Below are 23052 nucleotides of genomic sequence, written 5' to 3'. Positions count from 1 at the left end.
GTAATAGCCTCCTACTAGAAATAAGCAACCTCTTGCTGGCAAATAGTTGGCTGCTTTAGCTGTGGAGAAAGCTACTTGGCCTGAGGCAGATTTAAATGCTATGTGATATTAAATAATCCGTTTTGAAATTTCTGCCCCACAAAATAGCATATATTCTAACTCACATTAAATGGGATCTAACACGCCTTGATTCTTTACTACATTTCCCAGAGTCCTAGCACTATGGAAATTCGATAACCTATGTGCCCCCCCCCCAAAAAAAAGGTTCACCAATCAGTTAGTTATGAGTAAATTTACTCTTTTATTTCCTTTGTTGGTTACATATTGCTTATTCTCTTTTCCTTCTATTCATTAAGGACTATGATGCCTTCTTTGAAGCCAGAGAAAATAATGCAGTGTATGCCTTTTTAGGCTTGACAGCTCCACCTGGTTCAAAGGTATGATTCCTTTTTTTCCTTGCTTTATTAGCCATTTTATTGCTGCTGGGTTTTTTAGTCCGTGAGATGTCTACCTTTATTATGTATTCAGATTAAGCTAGAGGCAGTGTAACATGGCTGAAAGGAAATGTTCCTTTTTTGCATGCGTTTAATTCCTGGTAGGGCAGACATGCGCATAATCAAATACATAAAGTATGTGAGTGGGAGGTAGGTGGAGTGACTTCCCCATCAAGTTACCCAAAGCAGTAGATTTCTCATTGACCCATTCATAAATAAGTGGTTACCAACTTTAAAGACTCCATTATTTCAGCTGTCATGAATGGTTTTACATCAACAGAACACATCTTGCATCATAGTAATCTTCTTGGCAGCATCTATTGTCTTTGTGTGAGAGTAAATGCTGGAGTCACCCATTCAAATTAACTAAGAGCACTAGGGCGCCTGGGTGGCTCAGTCGGTGGAGCCACCGACTTTGGCTCAGGTCGTGATCTCACGATTCGTGGGTTCGAGCCCTGCATCGGGGTCTGTGTTGACAGCTCAGAGCCTGGAGCCTGTTTCAGATTCTGTGCCTCCCTCTCTCTCTGCCCCTCCCGTACTCGCGCTCTCTCTCCCTCTGTCTCAAAAATAAATAAACATTTAAAAAATTACATAAAAATTAAGAGCATTTGAGTTTCTAAACTGGTCACTAAATTGCTGGCTAAATTTGGGACTTTCTCCCTGCCAACAACAAATAATTTTTCAAATGGCAGTGTTTCCAGGGGAGATCATATAAAGAAAAGAATCAAAAATTGAATTGCCTATTTAATGGAATGTCTCAAAGCTATGGGCTTTAAATATACCTTTGCTTTTTACCATAGGTCTTTTCTTTTTTAAAATATTTTTAAATGTTTATTTTTATTTTTGAGAGACAGAGCATGAGAAAGGGAGGGGAATAAAGAGAGGGGGACAGAGGATCAGAAGCAGGCTCTGCGCTGATAGCAGCAAGCCGAATGTGGGGCTCGAACTCATGAACCAAAAGATAATGACCTGAACTGAAGTGCCACCCAGGCACCCCATGCTTTTTACCATAGGTCTTTTCTACACAGACTGGCTTAATCAGAATGTATACCCCCCTGTTCTATCATTTTATGTTTTGTTCATAGCAACTAATTTTATGTTAAATGGATTCTTTGAACTCCAGCTCCTTCTCCAATTTTGGGAATCTGCGTTATTGCTTGTTTTCAACTAGAGATCATTTACTAACATTGTTGTCTGATTCACTGTGAAATTCTGTTTCCTTCCTGAAATTTCTTTTCCCATGAATAAAATGTCTTATTTTAGGCTTTGTATAATTTAAGTTGGAAGAAATGTTAGGTAAGACATTTCTGTTTAATCAAGTTAGTAAAACCCAAGTTAAATCATTGATTTAAGTTCAGATAAGAGGAAGTATGAAAAGGATTATCTGTTTTCTGTGACTGATTACTCCCTCTTCTTTAGTTAAAAGTAGAAGTCATTCATTCAGTAAGTATTTATTGAGTGCCAAACACTAACTTGACATTGATGGTGAGACAAATATGGAGAATACAACATAGTCACTACCTTCAAAATGTTCTTAACCTAGTGAAGGAAAAGTATACAAATAATTATATAACAAATATGACTACAAATAATTATAATCCAACATGTATTATAGTAAATTCTGTATGTTGTGAAAAAAAGTGCCATAGGCATCCAGAGAAAATAATAATAAATTATTATTAAGGAATTTGGGGAAAGTTTCACAGAGGAAGTGACATTTGAGCTGTTAGGGGTTCAAAAATACTGAAATGACACAAAGGTGTCTTTCATAGAGGCAGAACAGGAACTACTGCATGTAGCTTCACATGATGATATTTTCAGGGAGCAAAGTGTAGTGCTGCATGTATCCATAATAGGGCATATTAAATAGAGGAGGTGAGATTGACTAGGTAGGTTTGGACTAAATTATGAATGCTGTGTTAGGTACTTTCAGTTTTATCCTCTAGGTATCTAAAAGCCAAGGTAGGAAAAGGGGGAATACAGTGATAAGATTATCTCTGTACTTTAAGATGTGATTTGATCTATGTCTTAAGAGAATAAATTTGAAAGCTATATGGATTATAAAATATTGGAGAAATGAGATATTAGAGATAGGCCTACCCATTAGAGGGTACTTTAGAAGTCCAGAAAAGTAATGAAGAGGGCCAAGTGGTGTAGTGGCCATGGAAAGGAAAAATGAATTTAGGAGATATAGAAAACTCATGTATAATAAGATGTAGAAATTTATGAGATGTTTGTGTATGTAAAGAACTGGGAAGAAGTGAAGCTATATACAGGGCTTCTAACCTGAGTGACTGGGAAATAAAACAAACATCATGTAGGAAACAAAAAAGTGAGTGATCCAGGGGAAGAGTTAGTCTTGGAAAGGAGAGGACATGCATTTTTTTCTGACACTGGAGAGAATGAGAATAGAAGGATAAAAATAGAAATTGTAATGTGCAAGGAGTTTAGAGAAGTTCATATTTTAAAATGTCTTATATTTAGTGTAAGGTCATCTGCTAGGTGTGATGGGAAATTTAAGGTATTAGAACTTTGAGGAGAATTGAAAGGATTCAGTTGGTGAAAATAGGCTAGAGTAGATTAAGATTGTGAATGGAAGTATGGCTGAGCAAAATAGAGGGTCCAGCTAGACTTGATGAGTTCATAGTGGAGCCAGTCAGCTGATAGTTTTTTTTTTCCATCCTCATTTAAGCCTAGGAGTAAAAATAAAGTAAAACAGTGCATGTTAGCAAGGATAGAGTGGATAGATTGGGATAATAAGAAAAGATCTTGAGTTGACAGTGGAGTTAAGGGAGGATTGGTGATAGGGAGATTGTTTTATTTTGTTTAATTTGTTTTTACTTGAGTATAGTTGACACACAATGTTACATTAATTTCAGGTGTACAACATAGTGATTCAACTTTTGTACAAATTATGGTAAGCTATCATTTGTCACCATGTAACACTATTACAGTATTCCCTATATTCCCTATGCTATGTCTTTTATTTGGTGATAGGAAGATTTTGAATGTTAGTATTTCATAGGTTTTTAATAGGTTTTTTTCCAAGACTAAAAGTGATAAATTTGATATTGGAATGATGATTTTTCTATTCTTTAGCTCAGCTTTCAGAGTTTTTTCCCTTTTAATTTAACATGACAATAAGCCTTCCAGAAAGAACTGACAAATAGAAAGTATACAAAATAAGGGGTGACTGTGTGACTTAGTCAGTTAAGCGTCCAGCTCTTGATTTCAGCTCAGATCATGATCTCACAGTGGTGAGATGGAGCCCAGCATTGGGCTCTGTGCTGATCATGGAGCCTGCTTAAGATTCTCTCCCTCCCTCATCCTCTGCCCCTCCCCTGCTCATGCTCACACACTCTCTCAAAAAAAGAAAGTATACAAAATAAGAAATTCAACTAGTTAACCCACATTAGAAAAATGCACTGACAATAAAGACATGTGATAAAATGAGATTCAATTTTCATCCATGAAATTAGTAAATATAAAACAAAGGATAATACTCAGTGCTAAGAAGGGTGCATTAAATCGCTCACATATTGCTGGTGGTAGTATGAATTGGTACTCTCTTTTGATAACCAGGATGGCAAACAGGTATCAAGGACCCTAAAATGTTTATAGTTCTTCACCCAGTAATTTCACGTGGGGTATTATAGTTTTCATTAATGAAATAATTCTATACATGGAAAAAGTTTTATGAATAAAAACATAAATCAAAATGCTATTTGCAATCCTAAAACTTTGGAAGTAAATTAAATGTCTAACAGTAGGGTCAACCAAAATAAATCAACACTGAATGAGTTTTATGGATAAAAATATGTTTCAAAGCACTATATATAATCCTGAAACTTTGAAAACAAGTTAAATGTCCAAAAATAGGGTCAACAAAAATAGTTTATTCACTGAAAGAACTAGTGCTTTCATTAAAAAATGAGTTTGTGAAAAGATACATTATAATAAGGTATATAATTGTTTTTACTGTATAATTAATACTCTGTTAAGAGACTGAACTGAACCATAGCTAAACATGAATATTTTTCTCCTTTCTTTATGTTCCAAATAACTTGCACACATTCTATTTACATTTAAAAATTATTCAAAACCAATTCAGTGGAGAACTTGGTATTTAAAAATATCTTCTGACAAATATTTCCATAAAACAAGGAGTCCTCCTGTGAAAGACAATTTTTATATTATTTTGTATATGGATGCATTCAAAACAGGGTATATTAATATTTACTATTTATTTTATTAATATGGAAGATTATTCCTTAGCACTAGCATTTCTTTATAGAAGGTGATGGCTTTCAGATATGAAATAAAATAACATTTTTTTACTAAAAAATAAAAATCTGGTGATGTTCATGTTGAGACAAAAAATTATTGGACCCATATTCACTAGTAGTATATTGAGGCAGTAGAGAATGCTGGTTACAGAAATGTTCTCATTAGCTTTGGTTGAACCACCCTGCTTCAGGGAGGAGCAATGGAGTCTGCCTCTGCTGTGAGATTTGAAACATTCCTATTTCCACTAAGCCCATTCTATTTTACCACATCTCCAAGAGAAATTTTATATTAATTTCACTTAGCTGTGGTGTTGGTCCTAGTTACTTGGCAAAAAGTGGAGAAGAGAAAAGCAGGAAAGAAGGATGTATGCCTGAAATGGCCAAGCACTGAGCTAGACCCTTCACATACAACTCATTTTATCCTTAAACCATTGTTATGAGCTAGGTGCCCTCAATGGCATTTTATAGAGGAGGAAACTGATGCTCAGATAATTTAATTAATTTGTCCAAGGTTACATAATGATTAAGTAACAGAGCTGAAATTTGAACCCAGGATTATCTGATGCAAAATTGGTACATTTATGGAATGATGTTTATATTAGGAATAAAGGGGGACGATACCTCATATGGCTATTTCCAAATCTCTCAGTTTAATTAGATAATCCATGAACTATAGATATTGGCTACTTACATTTATGTACTAACAAATATTTTAGCACAATTTATATATTTGATGGATAAAATATAATTAGAAAAGTAAATAATTTACTTTAAATATAATGTATTATTGCAAAGACAAATTACAAAAAAATTGAATAGCTTTTTTGTTTTGGATGTCTGTGCCAATAATTTCTTCCATTAAAAGGGATAACTGAGAGCTAAAGGATTTATAACTAATTACAGCAAAGAGTGATAGGATGTGACTTTAGGGATTTAGGGTGTTTCCAAAATACTGGTTACTCAGAGGCATTAGATGTGCATAAAAAGAAGGACTTCACATTAGGACATATTCACATTTTTATTTCTATTTCTATTATATTTTATTTCTTTTTAGAGAGAGAACACGAGTCAGAAAGAGGTGCAGAGGGAGAGAGAGAGACAGAGAGAGAGAGAGAGAGAGAGAGAGAGAATTCTAAGCAGGTTCCACACTCAGCACAAAGCTGTACACAGGGCTCCATTCCACGACCCTGGGTGATGACCTGAGCCGAAATCAAGAGTTGGATGCTCAGCCGACTGAGCCACCCAGGCGCTCATATTCACATTTTTATATAACTACTTCCCCAACGATATGAGCTAAGCCTTTGAGGGGTCTTAGTGTAAAATTCATTATGTTATGAGGAAATTCTCACAAGCTTGTTCCATAAAATGAAACAAATGCATAATGAGGGTCTAAGATATATTCATTTTGACAACCAAACATGATATTTAAAGTTTTAAAAGCGCTTAGGATCTTTTTTTTTTTTTTTTTTTTTTTTTTGCCAAGGTTTCTGGAAGGTAGTATTTTACATCTGTTTTGTTGAAAATGTATTAAGAATGAATTACGGGGGTTCATGGGTGGCTCAGCTCAGTCAGTTGAGCTTCTAACTTTGGCTCAGGTCATGATCTCATGGTTCATGTGTTTGAGCCCCAAATCAGACTTTGCACAGACAGCATGGGGCCTGCTTTGGATTCTTTGTCTCCCTCTCTCTCTGCCTCTCCTCTACTTGTGCTCTCTTTCTCTCTCTCAAAAATAAACATTTTTTTAAAAATTAAAAAGAATGAATTATAGTGTACTCTTTTGCATCCTTCTTTCTTTCATATCTACCTTTTTTTTTTGTTTTGTAAGAATCTAGCATCTTTCATTTTTGCTTTTTCCCCCTTCTTCTGGGCATAGTATCAGAGGCTCATTTTGGAGTATTCAGCTGCTCCTACTCCTCCTGAGACCATCAAGTATTCAATTTATGACAGGTGTTTAGAATTATATTGTCTAGTATGCATGATTTCTACAACCTCACTCTGAAGTTTCTTTCACCAAAGTCACTCTTACCACCCATCTTTAGTTCCATAAACTTTCCTTGAAGTGTATTTTGTGTCAAGTAGTATGGTAGGTTCCAGAGCACACCTATAGGTCAGAGTTCCTATGGTAGAAATACTCATTGTCCAGAGGAGAAGAAAGAAAACCTGACCTGTTTTCCTGCCTACCGTTATAAAATTTAAAGCAACAACATTTTAATAAACATCACATTTTTTAAGTAATTTAAACCTTAATTAAACAAAACGACTAACTGTAAACTTTAGGTGACAATGTTTTTGAACACTCAATTTTTGATGAAAAATCACAGAGAAATGAAATCATCTATTTTGTTAAATTTGAACTATAATTGGAAATCCCTGGCTTTTATGGAATTATTTCACACAATTAGTAATGATTAGGCAGTCTTCTATTACATCTGCTTCTAAGCAGAAGTTTCTATTTTATAGTTTTTCTATTAAGAATTTTTAAGCAGTCTTCTCTGGGAACCATTTGTTTTTGTTTTTGAATATTCTTAATAATTTGAGCTAATATAGTGCAACCAAAATGTACATGGATGTCTGTTTTGTGATATTTAAATTTATGTTTTGTTTGTTTTTCATTTCAGGAAGCAGAAGCTCAGGCAAAGCAGCAAGCATGAACCTGAAACATTCTGCCTTAAGCATCCTGAAAAAGGAATCTCTATTGCTCTTAAAATTATCTTCAAAAGAAATCAGCTTAATGTTGAGATAATTATTTGGTGTTTTCACATGCAAACAAAATGAATAATACATAATTAAAATGTGAATATTATGATGAGGAGAATGAGAAGTGAACAAAATTTTTAGATGTCATGGAATAGTATTGTTATCTGCCAAGGCATTTTATATACTTCAGTGATTGTAAAAAAGAAAAAAGACCTGTGCCTTTTCTGGTATTATTATTGCAGCTTCTAAAACAGAGCAAAAGAATCTGTCTCTTGTTCCAAAATTGCCTCATTAATTTTAGTTAACAAAAATATGTACCCTTTGACATAACATTATTGTGATTAAAAAGCAGTTGCAGGTAATTTTTATGTCAGACATTGTAATTTCTTATGGTAATTATAACATTCCCATTATTCTGTAATTGAAACTTTTATGTACTAAACAGGTTTTTTACGCTTCTAAATGTAGCCCTTTATTGTTTACTTCAATGATCAGAATAGATGATCTCCTACAAAAAAACCCCAAAAAACAGATATGTTCAATTGACAAGTTCCTCGCTTAACTGCAGAGCTATGATGCAATTATGTTTCTAAGTTGCTTGCCTCAGTGAAACATGTATATATATATATATATATATATATATATATATATATATATAATGAAAGTGGGATAGCATGTAATTTTAAAATGGCATTCTTTTGCAAAAAGCTCAGACTTCTAATTAACTATTACAAAATAGGTCAGCACTCAATGCCCAAGACTGGTTTTCCTTAGGTCTTTGCTAAAAAAAATCTTAATGGTTCACCCTTTTAAAACAACTTGTGGTCATGAATGCCACTACCTCTCAGATATTTGACGTGTTTGTTTCAGCTTGGGCACATATTGTATGAATATGTAAATCTAAGCAGAGAGAATCTTTTCTATGCTTCTATTCCAGTGATAACACAAGTATCAGATAAAAGAGTCAATTTTTAAAATATTAATTATGAAAACTTGTAAGAAAACAGAAAACATTATGGCTTAATTACTTACCCAGAAGATATACATATTGTACCTTAGTTCCACACTACTTTATTACTTAAAAAAAAACACCTTTTACTTTAAATTACTTTACCCTATCATTTGATGTGTGCAAGTCTGTGTTCTATGCCAAAATCAACATACAGTGAAGACATAGTTTTGTTTACTGAGATTCAACCTTAACGTGATGCTTTACAATAAACTCAGTCCTTTTAGAAACATATTTTACGTGTTCCTGGAGTTTCTAAATAGTATAATAGTAATTTTAGATGAGTAATACATGTTTTAGAAAGTGGGAAAGGAGAAAAGAAAAAATAACAGAAAATAATTTAAATGTAACTTCTAAATTTCCTTTTTTAGGATTCTAAATTTTGCTATATACACTAGAATTAAACAGAATTGTTCCATTGTTTTGTCTACAAAAATATGCCATAGAGAACTCTAGAGAAAACAGTGTGCCTTGTAATTGATTCTGGAAAATGCTAGAAAAATGTTTGGTCAATATTTTCTCCTGAGCTTTATTAAATGCTGATTTATGAAGTTTTGGGGTGATGGGGGACTCATGGGGTCCAGAGCCAATGGCCAAGAGAAAATTCTTGAAGATGTGTTTGCTGCAAAAAGTTTATTTTATTCAAGCATGGGGACAGGACCCATGGGTAGGAAGAACTGCACTGAGGTCGTGACAGGTAACTCATTATATATCCTCAGGTTGAGAGGGGATCAGGGATAGAGTAAGTCTCTAAGGAATTTTGGAAGCAAGGTTTCCAGGACCTTGAGGGGCTAGTGGTTGCTAGGAAAATGCCATTTATTACTGTTTAATAAAACCTCAGTCATAAGACCCTTCAGATGTATATCAGGAGACCATAAGCTTGGAGTATGATTGCCAGCATGTATCTTGAGCAGTTGAGATAAAGGAACTTGACTTACAGGATCCTTGAGGCTGGGAAAAAAGGTAAGATTCTCTTTTGCCCCTAGCAAATTGTCATCATCTAAGCAGCTGAGCTGAGCTCCTAGAGGGCGGTCACTCTGCTGATTTCAAGGACTTGTCAATTGGCTGTAGGCAGTAAGGGAATTTAATTTTTCATTTGCCTTAGTTTCCCACATTACCATGGCAAGCACTTAAACCCCTTTCCTTTGTTTTTGGGTAGCCAGGAGTGTCTGAGAAATATCACACATATTCCACCTGGTCAGGGGAGTTGGGGGGAAAGCCAGCCTGTATTTTGCCCTCAGCTTGCCCCAAGTTCCCTCATCACTGATAATGTTTCTTGCAGTATTCTAAGTGGACAATTATTTTATACTTATTCATTCAAAATCATATTTCAATTCATTTGAATTATGAGAAAAGTAATGGTACTAAATTATAATATTCTTAAATGATAATGACAAATAGTACATGGCAAATCCCTATTACTTCTGTTGGCTCACTATCCTATCATTAATCATGGTGAATTATTTTGATATTATAAATGGGAGTACAAGAAATAATACTATGAACATGAAGAGTTAATCATTCCTCCAGCAGTTCATTGTCTTACAAATACCTTCTTTATAATTTTTGAAATCATTGCTGATGAGGTTTTTGGGGTGATGGTGGAGTTTGTGGGGTTTGGAGCTTATGGCCAAGAAAGAATTCTTGAAGACACCTTTGGTGCAAAAAGTTGATTTTATTAAAGCACGGGGACAGGACCCATGGGCAGAGCTGCCCTGGACCCTGTGGAGAGACTGGTTATATATATTTGGGAGTTGGGGGAGGTAAAATCAAGGGGAGTTTCCAATGAGATTTTCATATGCTAAAGAAGACTCACAGGATACTGAAGGCCTAGCTATTGTCAAACTAAGGTGGTTTTTCCCTCTAGCAAAGCATTAGCTCTAAGACAGTAGGGAGTGCTTAGAGAAAAGTTTTACCCTGCCTGCCTCAAGTATTTGTCAATGGGCTGCAGGTTATAAAGAAATTTAATTCTATCTGCCATTTCCTTCTGCCTTTGTTTCCCACATCTTTCCCCCTAAAAACTTTTGACTCTTAAAATCTTTAAGGTTTCTGAGGGTGGAAGGTATTTTCTTCTGTAACTTCTTCCTGCTCAACAGGGGTGTAGAGATGTCCCTAACTGTGTGTCAACATTGGTCAGTTGGGTGTTCATATACAGGAGTTACCAAAGGCAAAGGCAGCCAATCTAAGGTAGACAACATATATGAACCTCCTTGAGTAGAAAAGATCATCTGTCAGCTAGAAGTTATGGTGGTGAAGGAGTCTTGGCACCAGGCAGACACCAGAAAAGACAACAAAATAAGGTTAATATTATGAGAAAGAGAAGCCAAAAAAAAATCTCCAGTCCTTTATTGTCATTTGAAGAGAAATTTAAGGTCTTCCACTGGTTCACAGGAATAAGGCATGTCAGCTGGCATACTATGATTGGAAAAAAAAAAAGAATGAAACAGGCAGAGAGGGAAAGGACTAGGATCTGAGGTCCCTGGGTGGGGAAAGACACATTTTGGAACAATGCTGAGAGTGTCTGAGCACAGCAACCCACCCTGGGCATAAAAGTTCCTCTTAAGAATGTAACAGACACTGCCTACTCCCCCTCAGGTTTCCCTCTGGAATTTGACAAAAGACCTAAGTGCAGCCATAAACAACCCCTCATAACAATGAAAACGAGCCAATCAGGCATGGACAACCCAGCACCTAGAGCTATCAAGACAATAAGGGTACGGGCGCCGGGGTGGCTCAGTCGGTTGAGCGTCTGACTTCGGCTCAGGTCATGATCTCGAGGTCTGTGAGTTCAAGCCCCTTGTCGGGCTTTGTGCTGACAGCTCGGAGCCTGGAGCCTGCTTCGGATTCTGTGTCTCCTTCTCTCTCTGACCCTCCCCCGCTCATGCTCTGTCTCTCTGTCAAAAATAAATAAATACTTTAAAAAAAAAGAAAAGACAATAAGGGTAGAACCTAGGAAGGAACAAGGGGAAAGGGAAGAGGGAGGGCTGACCAGAACCTTATAAAACAAGGACCCTTGCCTAGAGTTCTCAGGCATTCACTTTCAAACATCCCTTCTCTGTAAACAGAACTTTCCTACTATTCTTCCTTTATAATCTTATACTCTAATAAACTTTTGCCTGCTGCTCATTTTGTGTCCACCTCTTTGTTCTTCAAAGTGGCAAGGCAATGAATTCTGTGTATTGTGGTAAAAAATCCTGCAACAATACTAGATTCCTGTGAGGAAGGTACAGGTTTAATTCTTTAAAAAAATTTTTTTTAACGTTTATTTATTGAGACACGAGAGAGACAGAGCATGAGCAGGGGAGAGGCAGAGAGAGGTGGAGACACAGAATCTGAAGCAGGTTCCAGGCTCCGAGCTGTCAGCACAGAGCCCGACATGGGGCTTGAACTCATAAACCGTGAGATCATGACCTGAGCCGAAGTCAGATGCTCAACCGACTGAGCCACCCAGGTGCCTCCAGGTTTAATTCTTGATATAGGAGTCCATGAGTAATGGCCTTCTAATTTAACTACAGTGGGATTCCATAATATGACTCAGTAGGGGCCCTTCCCTTTTGGAGTTAAATCCCTTACCTATAGTAGACTTCCAATCCTTTAAATAAACCATATTTCCTTCGTTTATATGGGGTGGGTTTCTAATAACTACAGATAAGGTTTAGGGAGACTATGACTTGTATATTCATTTAGAGATGTATGAGTTAACCTGGGCTCAAGGAATAATTTAATAAAGCACTATAGTCTTTTCATAAAATTGTTGGGGAAATCCATCCCATTCTAGTTTTTTAAATAAATAATATACCTATTGGGACCTGTTACTATCCCCACAGAATAACAAGCAAGAAGATTGTCCATACCTGTTCTATTGTGACAATATCTCTGAAGTTTACCTCAAGTTGTCTAGCTTAGGCAAACAACATTTAAAGACTATCAGAACTAAAATTTAACATCCAGAAATGTGCATTATTAAAATAATTTTTCTCTCTAGTAACCGTCATTTCTGGAGATAATCAAATCAAGACTAATTCATTTGTAAAACAAGTCCAGTTTTAACAAACTTGGCCTAATTATTTACACAAACTCAGCAAGAGTAGTGATTGATCATACAGATCTTTTAAAATTTGCTTTGCTGGAACTTTTTATAAGAAATCTAGATTGAATGTTTAGTGGCTTTCCAAGCCAGAAGCCAAGTATTGCCATCAGACATGCCTGCAATACCTGTAGATTTGGGCAAATTCCTCTTCAGAAGGTCCTCAAAGTATCCTGAGTTTCGTGCAACTGCCAGGAAGTGACATTCTTTACTCAACTGGTAAGACTGCTGGGAACTCTGTAAGCAAGGCACCAGGCCAACATTTCCAAGGGGCTTTATGGCTCCATGTTTTATAAAGCCAACCCTAGTTCCTTAAAGCTGTCTGATCATATCTGACTCTATGAATGTCATCCTCAAATATGACATTCCAGTCAAAGCCTTGGTAAAATTATCAGTATTTCCAACAGTGACCTGTTACAAGATGAACAGATTTTTATTGAACTTATGCAAACAATTGTAATTCCCATGAAAGAAAGAATACTCATTGAGAGTTTTTTGAATTTCAGGGGAATTATGTAGAGAGAAAAGATAAATGCTTCAGTTTACAAATAAATACTTTATGACATTTTTGTATATCATAGGTATCTTAAGAGACAGTTTCCTTAATCTGGAAGAGGAAACATTAGAGAACCAGCAATATTTTCAACAAGAATCAAAACTATAATCTTCCTCAGCTCATTTAATCCCATGTTCAGTTTAATTCAATCTCAATTATCATGTGAGCAACACGTTAAAGTTTTAGGTTACAGAAGACTGAAAGCTATCTTAACAATTACCCATGAAAACTTTGAGACAGAATTAACCATCATTTTAAGTCATCTTTTTTGTTAACAAATTGCAATAAAGACAGCACGAGCTTATTTATCTTCAATAATCCTAGATAGAATAAGAGTTTTATATTTAATGTTGATAACTCTAAAGATATGTCTATTTTAATTAAACCAACAAAATTAAATTAGCTTAAACACTGAATATGTTCCACTTGCATCCACTTAAAAGACAATCTGTTCCCCATTATCAATTTTCACCTGAGACACTGGTGGCAAAATCTGAAGTAGGCAGTCCAAGTGGGTGCTCTTTGCTCCTAGACAGCCAGTGGTGCCTGAGGAGGCACCGAGGATGGGATAGAATCAGCTTTGCAGGCCACAACCGAGGTGGTGCAGAAACAGGAGAAGGCAGAAGAGGTGAAATGCTGCCAGCAGGTAGAGGAAGAGTTCCCAGTTCTACATCTTGTCAACTCGGACAGAGGAGCAGATGCCTTGTTTTTTGTTTTCCACCAACTAGTGGAATTAGGCAGTCCATGTCAGGTCAGAATAGACAGGGAATTTCCCCAAAACAAAGGGAGTTTTGGCAGCTGCTCTGCTTGGGAGCATTCCTTAAAGTCCCCGTCCTGGGGTAGACTAACCATTTGGTTCCAATTAAAGCCATTACCCAGGATATGAATGAGAGAGAAGCTCCCATTATTAGGAACAGTGAGAGAGAGAGTCAGTATCCCCTTCATTAGGGATGGCCTGTGTTTCCTCCAGCAACCTGAGTTTATTTGGAGGAGGCCAGTTTAGATAATAAGAGGCCTTTAGATCCAGGTCCTGATTTAGAGCCAAGAAGGTCTGGGCCTAGGAGACCTTTGTCGATTTGCCCTGTTTCCTGCAGAAGAGATCTAACTGCTAGATCCTACAAAGGCCATGCAGTGTTACAGGATATCAGTCCTTTCTTAAATATTGTAATCTGAATTGTTTCCAGTGGGTTAAAAAAGCATCTCAAGGGAGAGTCCTTGGGGACAGAAGAGAAAAAATAGAGAAGGTCCATTACCACAAAGATCCCCCTTGACTCCTGGGTGGTGTCCCATGCTCAGGATATATCAGATGTTCCTTGTGTCAAAGCGACCTGAGGCATCCATCAAACGAAGTCAAAGGTCGAGGATCTACCAAACAGCTGTTAGAAACCCCTGTAGGAGGGAGGCCAGCCCTCCCCCCACTTCCCCATTGCATTCTAGACTACAAGTTGGGGCTGGCATATGGACCAAGTTTGCCTTGTTGAGAAGGTCTTGCTGTGCCATCCTGTGGCTTGTCCTGTGGAGAAGGCGATGTTGTGCCTTGGTGGCCATGTACCACACTGTGGCTTGCCTTGCAGAGAAATCCATGAAAAACCAGCCATTTTTAACTCATGGAAAACACTGGAAAAGTTTTACAAAATTACCCAATTCTGTAGTTGAGGACAATGACAGAAAGCAGTAAAGCTAGAAATCCATCATGATCTAAGCAAAATTCCAACACAGCTGACTTCCTAGGAAATGGTCCCCAGTTGGGTTTTATTTCAATCAGGTACTGGTTTCAGGTGGCTCCCAGTGGAGGTCTCACAACCAGAAGGGGCCAGACCAGGTATGTGGAGGGGATCCCATTAGACCAATGAGAAGGAAACTTCTCACAGGAATCTTAAGACTGGCAGCATGCTAGTAACTTAGGTGGCTGTCCCATGTCCAAAACAGACAACTTTGTATAAAGACAGGAATAAAGAGAGGGCATAAAGTTTCTGGATGTTATTACCATTCTGGCCAGGGTACTAACTTTCAGCCAAAAGGCAGGCTTTCTCCTCCCCATAGAGTAGCCATGGGCAAGAAGATTGTAGCCTGAGCAATTGACATGAAATTGTTCCAATAAGACCATACTCCTCAAAAAGGCCCCTGAAATGAGAGTAAAGGAAGAAAAGGGAAACTACTCACCCAATTTGCACCACTCAGAGTCCAGATGAAAGGACTCATAGTCCGGCATTCGGGCACAAAATATGATGAGTATTTTGGGAGGTGATGGTGGGGTTCATGGGGTTCTGAAACAATGGTCAAGAAAGAATTCTTGAGATGTCCTTGGTGGAAATATCGTGATTTTATTAAAGCACGGCGACAGGACCTGTGGACAGGAAGAGCTGACCCAGATGCTGTGGAGAGACTGGGGTTTTTATATATATATATATATATTTGGGAGTTGAGGAAGGTAAAGTCAAGGGGAAGTTTCCAATGAGATTTTCATACGCTAAAGAAGACTCACAAGTACTGGAGGCCTGGCTATTGTCAAACTAAGGTTGTTTTCCGCTTTAGCAAAGCATTAACATTAAGAAAGTAGGGAGTTCCTGGAGGAAAATTGTACTCTAACTGCCTCAACTATTTGTCAATGGGTTGCAGGTTATAAGGAAATTTAATTCTATCTGCTATTTCCCTCTGCTTTTGTTTCCCATATCAATTGCTATTCTTGACATGGACATGCAAAGAGAAAGAAATTAACATTTAATTCAATTGATAGATTGTTATAGTTGTATTCTATGCTCAGAATAATGAAGGTGGTTTATTGAAAACAATGTCAACCTATTTCATTCTTCAAATTTACCTTGTCTTCCATGAAACATTTTAGTTTGTCTTTATTTTCTATTTCAATCCAAATTTTCACAAGATGGAATTAGACACTATAACATCTTTGGAATTATACGTTCCATTGGTGTGTTTTCTCATATGAGAAATAAATCTCATAATGTTGCCAATATGACATTTTGAAAAACCAAAATATTTTCCATTCTATATGAAGAGATTATGTTTCAAAATGTAAGGGTCAATATGTTATACATACATACTTATGAATTATAGTGTTAAAAGGCATCTTTCACACTTATTTTCATGAGCACTGAGCAATACATGGAATTGTTGAATTGCTACATTGTACACTTAAAACCAATACAACACTGTATGTTAACTACTTTGGAATTTTTTAAACTACCAAATAAGTTAACAATGTCAAAACTAGAATCCTTCAAAAGCAAATGATATATTTGAGATGTTTATATTTACTAGGCTGTACCTTACTATATATAAATTTAAATTAAAAGGATAGATTGAATCTTCCTAAATTGAAATCTTTCATTTTGTCTGTGTCCTTTAGCACCATATGCTAGTAGATATAAGTGGATACAAAAAAAGCAAGTGAAGTTCTGAATATTAAGGTGAGATTTATAAAGAGTTTTCACAAAATTTGCCTCGAAAATACAACCCTTGCTACCTTCACTAAAATTTCTATTTTCAACAAACAATGCAAATTGGTTCTTGATTATATTGCTAAATGTCAACATTTATTTGAGAATCTTAGTGGAGGGGTAAATAGAATTTTAAATGAACGTTTTTCTCTTCCTTATGATCTTCTTTTCCTTTCTTCTTCTTCTGTTTTTTTTTTGTTTGTTTGTTTTTGAGTATAGTTGACACACAATGGTACATTAGTTTCAGGTTTACAACTTAGTGATTTGACAAGTTTAAACATTATGCTATTTTCACCACAAGTGCAGCTACCAGCTGTGTCATTACATTGCTATTGCAATATAATTGACTATTCCTTATGCTCTGCTTTTTATTCCCATGACTTACTCATTTCATAACTGGAGGCCTGTATCACCCTCTTTCCTTTACCCATTTTGCCAGGCACCAATGTTTATTTATTTTTTTAGATTTCATTTATGAGTGGAATCATATGGTAGTTGTCTTTCTCATCTGACTTGTTTCACTTAGCATAATACCCTCTAGGTCCATCTATAATGACTCAAATGACAAAATCTCATCCTTTTTTATGGCTGTGTAATATTGTGTATATATACCATATTTTCCTTATTCATTTGTCTATTGGTGGACACTTAGGGTTGCTTCCATGTCTTGGCTACTGTAAATAATGCTGTAATAAACATAGGGTGCATATATCTTTTTGAGTTGATGTTTTTGTTGTTCCTGGGTAAATACCCAATAGTGGAATTATTGGATCACATGATATTCCTATTCTTAAATTTTTTTAAGTTTATTTATTTATTTTGAGAGAGAGAGAGAGCGCGCATGTGCACATGCATGTGTGGGGAGGGAAGGGCAGAGAGAGGGGGACAGAGAGAGAGTCCCAAGCAGGTTCTACACTGCCAATTCAGAGCCTGACACAGGGCTGGAACTCACGAACCGTGAGATCATGACCTGACCCAACATCAAGAGTTGGATGCTTAACCAACTGAGCCACCCAGGTGCCCCTCTATTTTTGCTTTCTGAGGAATCCTCATACAGTTTTCCACAGTGGCTGTACCAATTTATATTTCCACCAACAGTGCAAAAAGGTTCTTTTTTCCCCATATCTTCACCAACACTTGTTTCTTGTCTTTTTGATTTAGCCATTCTAACAAGTGTGAGGTGATATCTTATTGTGGTTTTGAGTTGCATTTCCCTGATGATTACTGATGTTGAGTATCTTTTGATGTGTCTGTTGTCCATCTGTATCTCTCTTCCAAAAATGTTTATTCAGGACCTCTGCCCAAGTTTTGATTGGATTATTTGCTGTTTTGGTGTTGAGTTGTATGAGTTCTCTATATATTTTGGATATTAACCTGCTATCAACTACATCTTTTGCAAATATATTCTATTCAGTAGATTGTCTTCTTGTTTCCTTGATGTTTTCCTTCACTGTACAAAAGTTTTTATTTTGATGTAGTCCCAATAGTTTATTTTTCCTTTGTTTCCCTTGCCTGAGAGGACATATTTAGAAAAATTAATATCAGAAAAATTACTGCCTGTGTTCTCATGTAGGGATTCTATGCTTTCCAGGCTCACATTTAGGCCTTTAATTGATTTTTAGTTTATTTTTGTGTGTGGTGTTAGAAAGTAGTCCAATTTCATTCTTTTTTTTTTAATTTTTTTCAATTTTTTTTATTTTTTATTTTATTTTATTTTTTTTTAATATATGAAATTTACTGTCAAATTGGTTTCCATACAACACCCAGTGCTCATCCCAAAAGGTGCCCTCCTCAATACCCATCACCCACCCTGCCCTCCCTCCCACCCCCCATCAACCCTCAGTTTGTTCTCAGTTTTTAACAGTCTCTTATGCTTTGGCTCTCTCCCACTCTAACCTCTTTTTTTTTTTTTATTTTTTTTTCCTTCCCCTCCCCCATGGGTTTCTGTTACGTTTCTCAGGATCCACATAAGAGTGAAACCATATGGTATCTGTCTTTCTCTGTATGGCTTATTTCACTTAGCATCACACTCTCCAGTTCCATCCATGTTGCTACAAAAGGGATACAAAATCAATGTGCAGAAATCAGTTGCATTCTTATACACCAACAATGAAGCAACAGAAAGACAAATGAAGAAACTGATCCCATTCACAATTGCACCAAGAAGCATAAAATACCTAGGAATAAATCTAACCAAAGATGTAAAAGATCTGTATGCTGAAAACTATAGAAAGCTTATGCAGGTAATTGAAGAAGACATAAAGAAATGGAAAGACATTCCCTGCTCATGGATTGGAAGAATAAATATTGTCAAAATGTCAATACTACCCAAAGCTATCTACACATTCAATGCAATCCCAATCAAAATTGCACCAGCATTCTTCTTGAAACTAGAACAAGCAATCCTAAAATTCATATGGAACCACAAAAGGCCCCGAATAGCCAAAGTAATTTTGAAGAAGAAGACCAAAGCAGGAGGCATCACAATCCCAGACTTTAGCCTCTACTACAAAGCTGTCATCATCAAGACAGCATGGTATTGGCATAAAAACAGACACATAGACCAATGGAATAGAATAGAAACCCCAGAACTAGACCCACAAACGTATGGCCAACTCATCTTTGACAAAGCAGGAAAGAACATCCAGTGGAAAAAAGACAGTCTCTTTAACAAATGGTGCTGGGAGAACTGGACAGCAACATGCAGAAGGTTGAAACTAGACCACTTTCTCACACCATTCACAAAAATAAACTCAAAATGGATAAAGGACCTGAATGTGAGACAGGAAACCATCAAAACCTTAGAGGAGAAAGCAGGAAAAGACCTCTCTGACCTCAGCCGTACCAATTTCATTCTTTTACATGTAGCTGTTCAATTTTACCAGAACGATTTATTGAAAAGAATGCCTTTTCATTGTATATTTATGCTTCCTTTGTCATAGATTAATTGACCATATAAATGTGGGTTTATTTCTGGGGTCTCTATTCTGTTCTACCCATCTATGTGTCTATTTTTGTGCCAATACCACATTGCTTTGATTACTACAGCTTTGTAATAGATCTTGAACTCTGGAATTCTGATACCCCCGACTTGATTCTTTCTTATGATTTCTTTCACTATTTTGGCCTTCTGTGGTTCCACACAAATTTCAGTATTATTTGCTCTAGTTTTGTGAAAATTGCTATTGGCATTTTGAGAGAGATTGCACTGAATGTGTAGATTCTTTGGGTAATATGGACATTTTGACAATATTAATATTTCTAATACATAAGCATGGAATATCTATTTGCTTAGATCATCATCAGTTTCTTTCATCAGTGTTTTATAATTTTCAGAGTACAGAACTTTCACCTCTTTAGTTAAGTTTATTTCTACATATTTTATTCTTTTTGGATCATTAGTAAGTGGTATTTGTTTTTAAATTTCTCTTTCTGCACAAGGGAAGAAAGGTCATGAATCATGAAGGCAGACCTAGGGAACTCAGTGACTTATTAAAATGTAATAACATTTTTATAGTATCCCAGAAATGAAGAAAGATAAAAAGGATCAGAAGGTTTATTCAAACATATTATGGCTGAAAACTTCCCTAATCTGGGGAAAGACACAGATATCAAAATACAAGAAGCACAGAGAACTCCCATTAAATTCAACAAAAGCCAATCATCATGAAGACATATCATAGTCAAATTAAAATTATGCAGTTGAGGAAATAATCCTGAAAGCAGCAATGGTAAAAAAGACTCACAAATAATATCATTTTCAATAGGGAAAAGCCAAGAGCCTTTCACATACAGTAAGGAACAAGACAAGGATGCCCACTCTCACCATTACTTTTTAATATAGAACTGGAAGTCTTAGCCTCAGCAATCAGACAACAAAAAGAAATAAAAGGCATTGAAATCAGCAAGAAAGAAGTCAAACTTACTTTTTCCAGATGACATGATACTCTATGTAGAAACCCCACAAGACTCCATCAAGAAATTGCTAGAACTAATATATAAATTCAGCAAAGTTTCAGAATATAAAATCAACCTGCAGAAATCTGTTGCATTTCTATACACCAATAATGAAGAAATAGAAAAAGAAATCAAGACGATTCCATTTGCAATTGCACCAAAACAATGATACCTAGGGATAAACCCAATGAAAGAAGTAAAAGATCTGTACTTTGAAAAATATAGAACTGAAAAGGACACAAAAAAATGGAACAGCATTATATGCTCATGGATTAGAAGAACAAACACTGTTAAAATGTTTATACTATCCAAAGCAATCTACGCATGTAATAAAAATCCTTATCAAAATACCACCATCATTTCTTGAAGAACTAGAACAAACAATCTTAAAACATGTATGGAACTACAAAAGACTCTGAATAGACCAGGCAATCCTGAAAAAGAAAAATAAAACTGGTGACATTACAACTCCAGGTTTTAAGCTATATTACAAAGCTGTAGTCATCAAGATAGTATAGTTCTGGCACAAAAACAGACACATAGATCAATGTAACAGAACAGAAAACCCAGAAATTGACACACAAGTATATGGTCAAGTAATCTTCAAACAAACAAGAAAGAATATCCAATGGAAAAAAGACAGTATCCTTAACAAATGGTGTTGGGAAAACTGGATGGTGACATGCAAAAGAATGAAACTGGACCACCATCTTACACCATTCACAAAAATAAGTTCAAAATGGATTACAGACCTAAATGTGACACAAGAAACTATCAAAATGTTAAAGGAGAACACAAGCCATAACTTCTTTGACCTTGGCTGCAGCAAATTCTTGCTAGATACGTGGCAAAAGGCAAGGGAAACAAAGCAAACATTAACTATTGGGACTTCATCAAGATACAGAGCATTAGATAGTGAAGGAAACAATCAAGAAAACTAAAAGGTAGCTTACAAAATGCGAGAAGATATTTTCAAATGACATATTTGATGAAGGGTTAATATCCAAAATCTATAATGAACTTATCAAAGTCAACATAAAAAAACCAATAAATCCGGTTAAGAAATGGGCAGAAGACATGAATAGACATTTTTCAAAAGAAGACATCAAGCTGACTAACAGACACATGATAATATCCTCAAAATCGCTCATCATCAGGGAAATACAAATCAAAACCGCCATGAGATGCCACCTCACACCTGTTAGAATGGCTAAAATCAACAATACAAGAAACAACAGGTGTAGGCAAGGATGCAGAGAAAGGGGAACTCTCTTACACTGTTGTTGGGAATGAAAACTGGTGCCACCACTCTGGAACAGTATGGAGGTTCCTCAAAAAACTAAAAATAACACTACCCTATGATCCATCAATTGCACTATTAGGTATTTACCCAAAGGATATAAAAATACAGGTTTGAAGTGGTACATGAACCCCAATGTTTATAGCACCATTATCATCAATAGCCAAACTATGGAGAAAGCCCAAATATCCATCAACAGATAAAGGAATAAAGAAAATGTGGTACACATTTATAATGGAATATTACTCAGCCATCAAAAAGAATGAAATCTTGATTGCAATTGCATTGAATGTGTAGATTGCTTTGGGTAGTATTGACATTCTAACAATATTTATTCTTCCAATCCATGAGCGTGGAATGTTTTTCCATGTCTTTGTATCCTCTTCAATTTCCTTCATAAGCTTTCTATAGTTTTCAGCATACAGATATTTTACATTTTTGGTTAGCTTTATTCCTAGGTATTTTATGATTCTTGGTGCAATTGTGAATGGGATCAGTTTCTTTATTTGTCTTTCTGTTGCTTCATTATTAGTGTATAAGAATGCAGCTGATTTCTGAGAAAGACAGATACCATATGTTTTCACTCTTATGTGGATCCTGAGAAACTTAACAGAAGACCATGGGGGAGGGGAAGGAAAAATTAAAATTAGGGAGAGAGCCAAACCATAAGAGACTCTTAAAAACTGAGAATAAACTGAGGGTTGATGGAGGGTGGGAGGGAGGGGAAAGTGGGTGATGGGCATTGAAGAAGACACCTGTTGGGATGAGCACTGGGTGTTGTATGGAAACCAATTTGACAATAAATTTCATATTAAAAAAGAATGAAATCTTGCCATTTGCAATGATGGGGATGGAGCTAGAAGGTATTATGCTAAGCGAGATAAGTCAACAGAATAAGACAAATACCATATGACATCACTCATATGTGTGTAATTTAAGAAACAAATCATGAATATATGGGAAGTGGGGGAGTGGGGAAGAGGAAACACAGAAACAAACCACAGGAGACTCTTAACAGAGAAGAAACTGAGCATTTAGGGAGTTAGGTGGGTGGGAAATGGGCTTAGGTAGATGATGGGTATTAAGGAGGGCACTTGTGATGAGCACTGGGTGTTGTATGTAATGAGTCCCTGAATTCTACCCCTAAAACAAATATTTTATGATGTTGGCTAACTAAAATTAAAAAAAATTGTTGTGAAGCATAAAAA

General features: G+C 36.2%; 2 protein-coding genes across 5 annotated transcripts in view; one reads left to right on the top strand and one right to left on the bottom strand.

The window, feature by feature from the left end:
• The window catches only part of SH3BGRL (SH3 domain binding glutamate rich protein like), an 87180-nt gene extending 78460 nt beyond the window's left edge, over positions 1–8720 (top strand). For both annotated transcript variants that reach the window (XM_081793812.1, XM_081793813.1), the window contains exons 3-4: positions 357–437; positions 7399–8720. In XM_081793812.1, the coding sequence (XP_081649938.1) occupies positions 357–437; positions 7399–7431 (114 nt within the window). In that variant the 3' untranslated portion in view covers positions 7432–8720. The remainder of the gene's footprint in view (positions 1–356; positions 438–7398) is intronic.
• Positions 1–23052, bottom strand: part of LOC145714348 (SH3 domain-binding glutamic acid-rich-like protein 3) — a 38866-nt gene that overhangs the window by 2879 nt on the left and 12935 nt on the right. Inside the window, exon 4 of one of the 3 annotated variants that reach the window (XM_081793815.1) lies at positions 10817–10901. The exons of the other annotated variants lie outside the window; for them this stretch is intronic. The gene's annotated coding sequence lies outside the window, so the exon portion shown is untranslated. Of the gene's footprint in view, positions 1–10816; positions 10902–23052 lie in introns of those variants that run through there. 3 annotated transcript variants of the gene reach the window in all.

This window comes from Panthera onca, chromosome X (assembly GCF_046562875.1).
Source record: "Panthera onca isolate mPanOnc1 chromosome X, mPanOnc1 haplotype 2, whole genome shotgun sequence".
In the NCBI taxonomy this organism is placed as follows: Eukaryota; Metazoa; Chordata; class Mammalia; order Carnivora; family Felidae; genus Panthera; species Panthera onca.
The sequence above is the reverse complement of the archived record's forward strand: the minus strand, read 5'-3'. Positions and strand labels throughout refer to the sequence as shown.